This window comes from Hylobates moloch, unplaced genomic scaffold, assembly GCF_009828535.3.
Source record: "Hylobates moloch isolate HMO894 unplaced genomic scaffold, HMol_V3 SCAFFOLD_14, whole genome shotgun sequence".
In the NCBI taxonomy this organism is placed as follows: domain Eukaryota; kingdom Metazoa; phylum Chordata; class Mammalia; order Primates; family Hylobatidae; genus Hylobates; species Hylobates moloch.
Window position 1 is genome coordinate 22691378 of NW_026652289.1, and position 11237 is coordinate 22702614.

Below are 11237 nucleotides of genomic sequence, written 5' to 3' on the forward strand. Positions count from 1 at the left end.
TTTTGTATTTTTAGTAGAGATGAGGTTTCATCATATTGGTCAGGCTGGTCTTGAACTCCTGACCTCGTGATCCACCCGCCTCAGACTCCCAAAGTGCTGGGATTACAGGCGTGAGCCACCGCACTCGGCCTACATTGCCAAGTCTTATCATGCTTGTAATATATTGTCTAATTCATATGCTGATTGAGAATATCAAATGTAAGAATGTATATAAAAACTTGCTTATTGAAGTTCCAATGGTAATACCAAAAAATGGCAACTTTTTCTGCAATTATTACCATAAAATATTCCACTTTATTTAACCAATTATTCATCAAATACTCATCCAGCAGCTTTATTACTTTCTATCATATACTATTTATATTACCAATTTTCCATTATTTTGTGATGTGTGGATTTGTTGATTTGTAAAATCTACCAAATACCAGTAACTCAGCAAACTGATAGGAATTCAAACATGAAAAAGAAAATCTATGAATGTGGAATCATTTGGGCAAAGGGTTGTCATTTTGATCTCTGTATCATTTAGCACTCTCCCTAGCATTTATGATATTTACCTTTTGGAACATACTCCTGTCTTCTAGGGATGTGGACGACACCTATAATATCATTCAAGAGACCATCTCCTCTATGCAAATGTCTTTGCTTTTCCTGTTCGATACAGATTCATTTATTACCCAAATTTTTAATTAATTTAAAAAAATCAAATTAGTTATGAATTGCTACATAACAAAATTTCCACAAACTCAGTGGCTTAAATCAAGGCACATTAGTTATTTTAATTTCTGAGGGTCAGGAATGTAGGCATGAATTAGCTTGCTACTCTGCTTCAGGATCTCTGACGTATCTTCAATCAAGGTGTCAACCAGGGCCGGGGGTTCATTTCACATCTTGGGAAGGATCAGCTTCCAACCTCACATGGTTGTTGGTAAGACTCAGTCCCTTATAATATTCTGGTGTGAGAGACTCATTTTTTGTTGTCTATCAACCAGTGGCCCCCCTCACTTTTTAGCTGGCTGTTGGACAGGAGAAGTGCTCAGTTCCTTACCACACAGGCCTCTCTTTCGTGGTCATTTGCTCCCTGCAAACATTAGAAACAAAAAGGCAAAAAACTGAGGTTATGAGCAAGAAGGCAGTTGCAGTGATACATAATATCCTAATGGAAGTAACAATGACATCGCCTTTGCCATAGTCTGTGGATTAGATTACGTCACAGCTCCTATCTGTACGCAAAGGGAAGAGATTATATAATAATATAAATGTCAAGACTTGGGGATAAAGGGGGATAGGTGGAGGGAGCATTTTAGGAAAGTCAGCTACACATACTTGTGTTCATTCATTTATTCTTTCATAAAAATATTGTTGGTTGAACAAACTTGAATGTAAGTAACTGGAGGTCATACATTTTTGTGTGTCTTATGACTTAAAAAATAATTCACTTAAAGTTGGATGACTAATATGTGCTATTTTAGATTGGCTGTATTTAGATTTAGCTTATTTAGGGGATAAAAATAAAAACCTGGTAGAATACATTGTAGATGTTCTACAGTGTTGTAATGATATGCTGATTTTATAACATTAATAAATAATTAGCCAGGTAAGTTTAGTGGAAACTTTAGGGCTATTTGGGGATAAATTTACGAGACCAAGCATCCTACTTAAAAAGAATATATTACATGTAATTTACCACAACTCCAACTCACTTTATGTGACTTGGAAGACTTCTTTTTCGCTATTACAGTTAATCATTTTATTTATTTCAGATTTGGGGCATCGGCTATGCCACTGGGTTCTATTGATTTCAATATGAACATTTCAGCCTGCATGAAGTAAGAACATTGGTAGAATTTGAGAGATAGCTATCCCTCTTAATATTGCTTGTGGAAGCTCTGGACAGACTGCTATTTGACCTTCTTAAATGAGCAGCTTGCTTTAAACACCCATAGCCGATGTACATACATGATCACTTGGCTGTCAGCACTCATAACCATCTGTTATGATGGCAACATGCCTGCGCTCAAATGATACTCCAGTTTAGGCTGCAGGTGCCAACTGAGTAGATTGGCAGTCTGAATTCTGAAAATGCTTTCTCTTGTGCGAAAAGGAAGCGATGCCACGTTAACACCCTCATGACTTCTTACCACACCACCACCTGTTCGTTATTTTTCAGGCCAAAAATATCCATGAAAAAGCCAATAGTGTGTGGTTGATGAAAAAACACTAGGCACCAATAGGATATTTCAAAGTACAACATGCTGTTCTGTTTTTAAAAAGTCATCTTATTATTGAAAAAGCACCAATATGTGGGTGTGAAATAGTGTAACACCCAGAGATGCTTTTAAGGAAAATGATTCTAAGACTATATGGTATTCAACATAACAACATCTTACTGTTTAATATTTTAGTATCTTTGTTTTTGTCCACGTTGGTAGGAAATAGCTGGCTGCTCATCTGTATCAATATCACAAGAATTATATAAATTTCCTTGCTTATATGCAGTGGTCTTAGATATTTTGTGTGAATTCACATCTGCATGCATTTCTCTGCAGCAGAATTCCAAAAGTGAAAAAAAGAATTAGACAGAAGCTACTCTATTATACTTCAGTGATTTCAGCATTAGTTTGCTTTCTGAAGAAGAGTACATATCTTCTTCTCCCCAACATTCTATTCAATTCCATCCTCCTCCTACACCACATTTGAAGCAAATAATAAAAGGCTGCTATTAATATATGAAGTGGGTTAAGTACCAGGTTTTAGCAAAGCTGAAGGAACAAACATTACCCTCTATAGCTATTTTATATCTTCTCTGCAAAACTGGTCCGATTTACCTTTGTCTGCAGCTTATGACTTTGTCTTACATTTCATGTAATTATCTTTCATCAAACAAAAATTAGTGTGCCACTACTAAATACAAAAATGTGCCTAATCTTCTAATTTGTTTCTTCTGCCGCACAAGATAAAACTCTGCACTTGTGTTCTTCCCATCTTTTCAGGAGCTGCTGTTCATGAATCGCTTCCTCCTGCTCTGGCAAATTCAATCCTGTTTCCTCAGTCTCCCAGCTTGTTGGCATGTAATAATATTTCTCTTCATAAAGGAATACAAGCTGTCCTAACACTATATCCAGTTTCTGCCCTCAACATATAACCTTCCTAAAAGTCTTGTGTTCCAGAGTGTCTCCACTTTGTCACCTTATTCCTCTGAATCAGTTCCAATCTTAATATGGCACTTAAACAAAATTATCACTTAACTTATCTTAAACAGAACTATACTTACTAACATTTTCTGGCCTTCCCACTTACTAAGTCTAATTTATTTTTTCTCTTCTCATCACACTTAATCTCCCACAGCATTTTTCAGAGCCTAAAACTCCTACTTATTTTTTATTTTTTTATTTTTTTATTTTTTATTTTTTTTTGAGACCGAGTCTCACTCTGTTGCCCATGCTGGAGTGCAGTGGTGTGATCTTGGCCCACTGTAACCTCCACCCTCCCAGATTCAAGCAGTTCTCCTGCCTCAGCCTCCCGAGTAGCTGGGACTACAGGCACGTGCCACCAAGCCCGGCTAAACTCCTACTTTTAAAAAATACTTCCTCTTCGCGTTCTCCTTCGCTTCTTCCTTATTTTCCTCTTGCACTGAAACTATAGGCTTTCTCCCCTACCTCTGCCCCTCCTTTTCGGACACCTGTGCTGGCCCCTTTTACTCTAGCTTTCTTGTAAATTGTTGAAATTCCTCAGAAATCAGGACTGGGTATTCTTTTTCACTAAAGAAATCTTAGAACATTTCCATGGATCCTAATACAAACTAGACGCTAATTACCTTTATTATATATATTTTTTCCATGATGTCCTCCAAGTTCCAGATAAGTATATTTATTAGTGATTGTCATTTTCATGTGGATGCCTGTGTTTCTGGGAGATCTATGCCCTTCTCCAAGTTCTGGTGAAGAAGGGTTGAGGACAGCCACTACCTGGAATGTATTTGTCTTTGTTCTTCACCTTGCTAAATCTTACGCATTTTAAGGTCCCAGCTTTCTATTCCTCCATTCAAAAAACATAATTTGATTATTTGCTTCTATTCCAATATTCTTTGTATTTCCCGCACAGGATATATTACCTTAGGTGTCCTAAGAGATTTTTGCCCTTCAGTGTACCCAAGCCCAGCACATGCCATGATACATAGTAGAGATTTTCTCTCTCTCTCTCTCACTCAGAGAGAGTGTACACATACATTTTGAACAAGTTTATATATTTTTACTCCAAACTCAGTTCTGATGCCCAGATGGAGAAAAAATAGGAGAAAAATATTTTTCCATGTAAGAAAAAGTATACCAGTGAAGCAAAATGCATCGTGCTTCTTATGTAATTATTGCTACATAAAAACACAAAATTTTATCTCTACTATTTCAGAGCTATTTACTTGAAAACCTAGTAGTAAAAGTTAATTTTGTATGTTCTTATTTTGCACATTGTCTCATTCAGACTTTTACATGTATTATCTTCAGTGTTAACATATTTTAAAATGTCTCATTGTCACTCATGTTCTGATTTTAAGACTTCTGTACATTTTAAGCATCAATTCCAACTTACACAAAATTGCCTTCTCATAAAATTGGCTGTTATTCTGATAACCAAAAGAGCTAAGTGGAAGAGACATATAATTACTTACTCTAAAATTGTAGAATTTGGCAAGAATTGAGAATTATTTGATTCATTTATAAAACATGTAAACAAAAGACAGTTATCCTCTGCTTGATTTAAAATAGATGAGTTTTTCATAAAAATAAATAAGTGACTGTTCTCATGCACTGAAGTAAAATTTCACCTTGATTATGAGTAACTCTATAGTCCAAGTAGGTAGAACAAAAATATTTATGATTAATATTTGAAATCTCAACTTCTATTTGAAAGGTAAGTTCAGAAGATAAAGACATTTTCTTAAAAATATAAAATAGAGAATAAAAAACTTTGTTGTATTTCTTAAGCATTTAGTATAGTATAGGAAGAAATCATTACTATGGTGTTTTCATCAAATTGTGTTTTTTGTTACTTTTGTTGCATTCAGAGTATTAAAGATGACAAAGTTCTGGCCAAGAAGTTAGAAAACTTAGCTATTGAAATTGACTTTTATTCTAATCAGCCACAGTTTCAGCCAATCTACTTAAAAACCTGGTATCTTAACTTCTTCTTCTGTAAAATGAAACTGATGATGAAACTAATGATTACTGACACAGTTGACAGCTAAAGTTTCATATTAGATGAAAACCTAAACTCACAGATCCAAAAAGCTAAATAAATGCTAAGACAGAAAAACACTAAATTATACTGACAGAAAATATGTCATTGGTTGCCTAGAAGGTGGGGTGGGTGAGAGATGACTATAGACAGAGCAAGAGGAAATTTCTGAGTCTGCAAAAATATCCTAAAACTTTATATGGGTAATATTCATCCAAGTGAATATATGTGTGAAAACATATTTAATTGATAGCTTAAAATATGTTATTATATATGTATTATACCCCAATAAAGTTAATTCAAAAGATATACACACACATTTTATGTGTGTGTGTCTGTGTGTGAACTAGTAGTATAATACAATATCAAGAATTTCATGAATATGCCTTCTTCATAGCTACAATCTTATTATTTAGGTTATTTAAGATGCTTCTCTGTCTCTCATACTTTAAATGTATACATACTCCATAAAATTATCACATATATGGTCATAGTCTTAGAAATCCAAATTGTCAGTTGTTCAGTTTTCACATGCTAAAACAAGTTAGCAGGTATTAAGTGAGTTTATTGCCCCAAACAGAATTTTGTCTCTGTTGGTTTACACTTTTCTGGAAGTTAACTAATTCTGTGATACCTTACTATTTATTTATAAACAAATGGAAATTAAGTATTTAGCATAAGCCTACAAAATATGGAATAATAAAATAATATGTGGACCTTAATAGAAGAATGTATTGCTTAATTAGAACACCCTTTTAGAAATACTGTATGCTAAATGTGGCTTCATGAGATTGAGACAAATAAAATTGCCCTAAGACTTGATTTCTTCAAAACCTACATGCTTATGAGCAAAAAAGTTTTATTAAACTTGGTGTGTTCCCTGCAGTCAATTTTAAATCAACATATTTGTGATTGATTTTCCAACGTAATGGAGTCAAGATCTTAGATATCATTAGAAAATGATAAGACAGGTAAGATGTGAAATCAGACTTTTGAAAAAAATGTTAAACTGGGAATTTAGTAACCTATCTTCAAAAATATAACAAGCAAATTATTGGGTGCATGTAAAAAAGTTATTTAACAATACAACAAAAATTTGGCAAGTTATTTCATATAACTTACTGTTATTAAATTATGTAATTAATGATTAAAATATGTGAGAAATATTTTTTATTAAATTTTCAAGAAAATTTTAATTTAGATGGCTCTTGCTTGGGATTCCATCCCCTCTTGGCATTTAATCTGACTTTGTTTGATTAGTGGTTTACATGCAGTACTGTTTCTAGTTCAAAGTGTAAACAGGATATTCCCTCATGTTCTCTTGCAGATCATATATTATGTGAATCTATGATTTTCCTTCTGTATTACACTGTACTACAATGACAGGTTTATCAAAGTGCCCAGGTACAACAGTGACTTTTTCCATAAAAATACAGGAACATAGATTAACTTGCCAAGGTCATAAGGCAAGTTTGTGACAGAACCAGGATTAAAACTCCCAGAGTTCCTGACCAGTTACAGCAATTTCACGATAGCATTCTTGTAAAGCTATAACTTGGATCTGTGTAATTTATATTTGAGTTCCCGTGCCTAGAATCAGTGTGATCTAGGTCTACTTTAAATCTCAAATGAAAAGAGTATCTTTTAAGTTAAAAAAAAAAAAAAGATTAGATGTGATGCTTTTAACTGAATAAAACCCACTAAAACATTGAATTGTGAAATAAAACTGATTTCAAAATTCAAACATACCCTTTATAATATGCCATATAAAAATTTGGAGATTAGTCTAAATATATGATAGTGTGACATAAGAACAACTGTACTTATTTTAGATAAATAGGTAGTTGCACATGATTTAGGTTGCACAAATATAAAAAACTAAAGAGAATATGTATTTGTCAGCTATTAAAATATATATATTGCATATAGGCAGTAGCAATTTAGGCCAATAATGGAATGATTTATATCGGAAATATATGCTGTATTTCACAGGCAAGAGAGATTTCCAATATGAAAGTGGGTTAATTGGATTTTGCCAGGAGTAGCAAGAATGTATGAGTAACGCTGATTTTTTAGGCCTATAGAGAAAACAGAGCATTATGGTATTACAATTATCCAGCTAGGAATAATGAGGACAAAGAATTTGCAATAGATGCACTAAGGAGCTTGGACTTAGGTGCAACATATCAGACACAGAATAAGAGATTATTTTGACTAAGAAAATGAGAATGTGGAAAGAAAGAAATGACTAGACAATGATATAAGGTTTGTGGCTTGTATACTCTGGAAAATGGTGGCATGATGAGCCAAGTCATCTTATTGGAAAATGAAGAATATTAGAAAAAGGAGGGATGAATTCATTTAAAGGAGAAGGTAATGTGTTTAGTTTTCAACATGTTGAATCACAGTCTAGCAGGATATTTACGTTGATTTTTGGCAGATAATTTGAGATATGAATTTAGCTATTTACAATGAATGTTGGAGATGAAACATGAGTCATTCATATCTAGATTTTAAATAAATCTTGTAGTAACAGATGGTGATTTTTAAATAAATTGTGTAGCCAAAGATGATGTAACTAAGGAGTATAACAACGTGGAGTTAAAGAAGGCTAGGAATGAATTAGGCTTTTCTGAAGAATTTCTGTCACTAGTCTGGAATCTGAAAAGGTTATAGATAGACGTTGATGCTCTAGTGAACTGCAGAAAAGCCAGTTTATGCCTGGGTTCATGCAACTCAAATAATGTTGAGTCCATTGTATTTGGTCAGCCATAGAGAAGACCCCAAGACTTCCCAACTTTTAAAGACCAGAAACAAAGTCAATCTTCTATGTCAGTTAAAGAATGAGACAGGAGAGGATGAAGGAGGGGGCAGGAGAGAGAGAGAGAGAGAAAATAATGAGGAAGAATGTAAGAATTTAAGATGATTAAGAAAGTCCTGTATCTTAATTGTGCTGGTGGTCACATAAATTAACTTATGGAGCACAATTGCATAAATCAATACAGGGAATACAATTGCAAACACACACACATAGGTTAAGTTTAAAAAGGTAAACCTGTATAAGATTTGTAGTCTTGTTAAAAGTAATATACCAATGTGAATTTTCTGGTTTGATACTGTGCTACAGCTATATAAGGTCTCACCACTTTGGGCAGCTGAGTGAAGGTTACATAAAATTCTTTATGCAGTTTTTGAAACTTTTAGTGAATCCATAATTTTTTTAATGAAATTTATTTAAAATGGAAGAGATGAGTTTCCACATTGAGAGAGTCCACTGTGCACTCAATTCCATGGATACCCCAGACAAAGATAAATCATCCTAAAATTTGAGATTATCAGGATAAAGAACTAATTCTCAAAGATATCTGAATAAAAAATAGCAGAATAAAAAAATTATAGGAAAGTATTAGACTTCTCAACATCATAACCAAAGCCAAATGACCAGTATTGCAATATCTTTAACAGTTAAGGACAATTAATTCCAACTTCTCTTTTTTATCCAGCAAACTATCATATAGGTGTTCAAGTAGAGTAAAACTACTTGGAAAAATGTAGAGTCTCAAAATTGTCCTGTTTACTATTCTTTCTCAAGAAATAAATGAACTACGTTCTGTACCAATTAAGTCAGTAGAGAACTACAAAAACACAGGGTTCTAGAAAAAAGTAGATCCTATTTAGGATATAGGAGAGGAAAAATTCCTACTGTGACAAAAAGTCAAACAACAACGACTGTGCAATTTTCCTAGAGTCACAAGTCCAGGTTGAAATAAGAGGATAGAAACCTCTAGAAAAAAAGAAAAGATAAAAAGTCTCCAAAGGGCAGAAAAATTACATAATGGGCTCTTTGGTAAGTTTGATTGTTGAAAAAATTGTTTTAAAGGGGGTTTTACTAATTTGTTGGAGGTTAGGTTGGAGATTTTATAGAACAATTAAATGGTCTTGAAAAAAGTCAAACAAATCTGAAAAGTGAGAAGAGTGGAACTAATGCTGGAAAAATGGAAAAGGTTGCAGGGAAACAAATGTGACTAACAATAACTACTTATTTATTACTCAATAATATTTCCATATTCATAAGAGGTTTCAAACTGTAATGTAGTTTTACCGCACGTAAAAGAAATATATTAAAATTATCTGGGGAGGAAAAATTGAGAGAGAGTGGGAGTATAAAAGAGTTAAATTGTCATCATCACTCATAGAAAATCAGTAGATAAATAAGTGTAACTAAAAAGTCAAAAATATATGGAGCCTGCTATCCAGAAAATAATGATAAATATTAAAAGAAATAACACGTTGAAAACAGATTCAGAAAAGTAGTAAATAGCTAAAGAAATTATGAGCAGTAGGTAGCATTTTTGTTTTTTGATTTTCAGTTTTTCAGTACTATTTTTATATTACTGCATTTAATATTTTCATAAAAATATTTTTAAATAACCCAGCATTTTAACTAACTGAGGCTCTCCTATGGTTTGAAAGTGTCCCCCAAAAAGTATGTGTTGAAAAGTTAATGCTTAATACAAGAGTGATGGGTGAGTGGGTCTAGTGAAAGATAACTAGGACATGCAAGGCTTTTCCTTTATATAGAGATTAATGTTATTATCATTTGGTGTGAGTTTCTTGTAAAAGGTTGAATTTCAATTTGGATTCTTTTTTTTTTTTGGAGACAAGAGTCTTAGTCTTATTCTGTCACCCAGGCTGGAGTGCAGTGGAATGATCTTGGTTTACTGCAACCTCCACCTTCCGGGTCCAAGTGATTCTTATGCCTCAGCCTCCCCCAAGCAGCTGGGATTACAGATGCATAGCACTACACCTGGCTAATTTTTGTATTTTTAGTAGAGATGGTGTTTCCCCATGTTGGCCAGGCTGGTCTTGAACTCCTGAACTTGAGTAGTCTTCCTGCCTTGGCCTCCCAAGTGCTGGGATTACAGGCATGAGCCATTGTGCCTGGCCCTGAATTTGGACTTTTATCCCTCTATCTCTGTTGCTCTCATTCTTCCACCTCCTGCCATGGGATGACACAATAAGAAGGCCCTCACCAGATGTCATTCCCTGGATCTTGGACTTCCCAGCCTTCAGAATCATGAGCCAGTAAGTTTCTGTTCATTACAAATTACCTGTTCCATGGTGTTCTCTCATAGCAGCACAGAAAAAAAAAAAAAAAAAAAAAGACAGGTTTCATTTAATTGCCAACATCCGAAAAGCTCTTGAACTAAAGAGATAGCCTAATTAGTTATAATAAGTCCAGGAATAAAGTAAAATAAAGAGATTTGGCTACAAAACAAATGAAGAAAAAAAGAGGTAAAGTTCTGAGAGTAAGGTAGATTCAAGAAAAAATTATTTTTTAAGGGTAGAAATACTTGAATGAGAGAGGGGTATATGATGCAGTACAATAGGGAAAGAAAATAGTTCTTTGAACAATTATTCTAGAAACTAAACTTTCTGAGACAGAGTCTCACTCTGTAATCCAGGCTGGAGTGCAGTGGAATGATCTCAGCTCACTGCAACCTCTGCCTCTCAGGTTCAAGTGACTCTCATGCCTCAGCCTCCCGAGTAGCTGGGATTACAGATGTGCACCATCATACCCTGCTAATTTTTGTATTTTTAGTAGAGACAGGATTTCGCCATACTGGCCAGGCCAGTCTCGAACTCCTGACCTCACATAAATCCTCCCACCTCAGCTTCCTAAAGTGCTGGGATTACAGGTGTGAGCCACCGTGCCCTGCCTAAACTATATTTTAAAGTAAATATATGCAATCAAAATATTTATAGAAAAGAGGATCATCATTAACAAGAAAAAAATGTGTCTGATTATTAATTTCATGAATTAGGCCAAAGGGAAAAAAAAAAGGCAGGGGAGTTTTGGTGAGGACTGATGTTTAGTGTTGGCGAAGAGTTATACTTTGTAATGCCTGCTGAAGAATAGAAAATAATTTCCATTGTAGGACACAGAACCTGGTATGTTTATATGCAGATTTCAGAAAATGAAATGGGTTTATTTTAGAATAGAT

At 34.2% G+C, this 11237-nt stretch overlaps 1 protein-coding gene across 1 annotated transcript in view; it reads left to right on the forward strand.

Annotated features, from left to right (window-relative positions):
• LOC131381102 (uncharacterized) overlaps window positions 1-3282 on the forward strand; it is a 38574-nt gene extending 35292 nt beyond the window's left edge. Inside the window, exons 4-5 of the mRNA XM_058427191.1 lie at window positions 1764-1829; window positions 2994-3282. Coding sequence (XP_058283174.1) covers window positions 1764-1829; window positions 2994-3009 — 82 coding nt within the window. The 3' untranslated portion in view covers window positions 3010-3282. The remainder of the gene's footprint in view (window positions 1-1763; window positions 1830-2993) is intronic.
• The last annotated feature ends 7955 nt before the right edge of the window (window positions 3283-11237 follow it).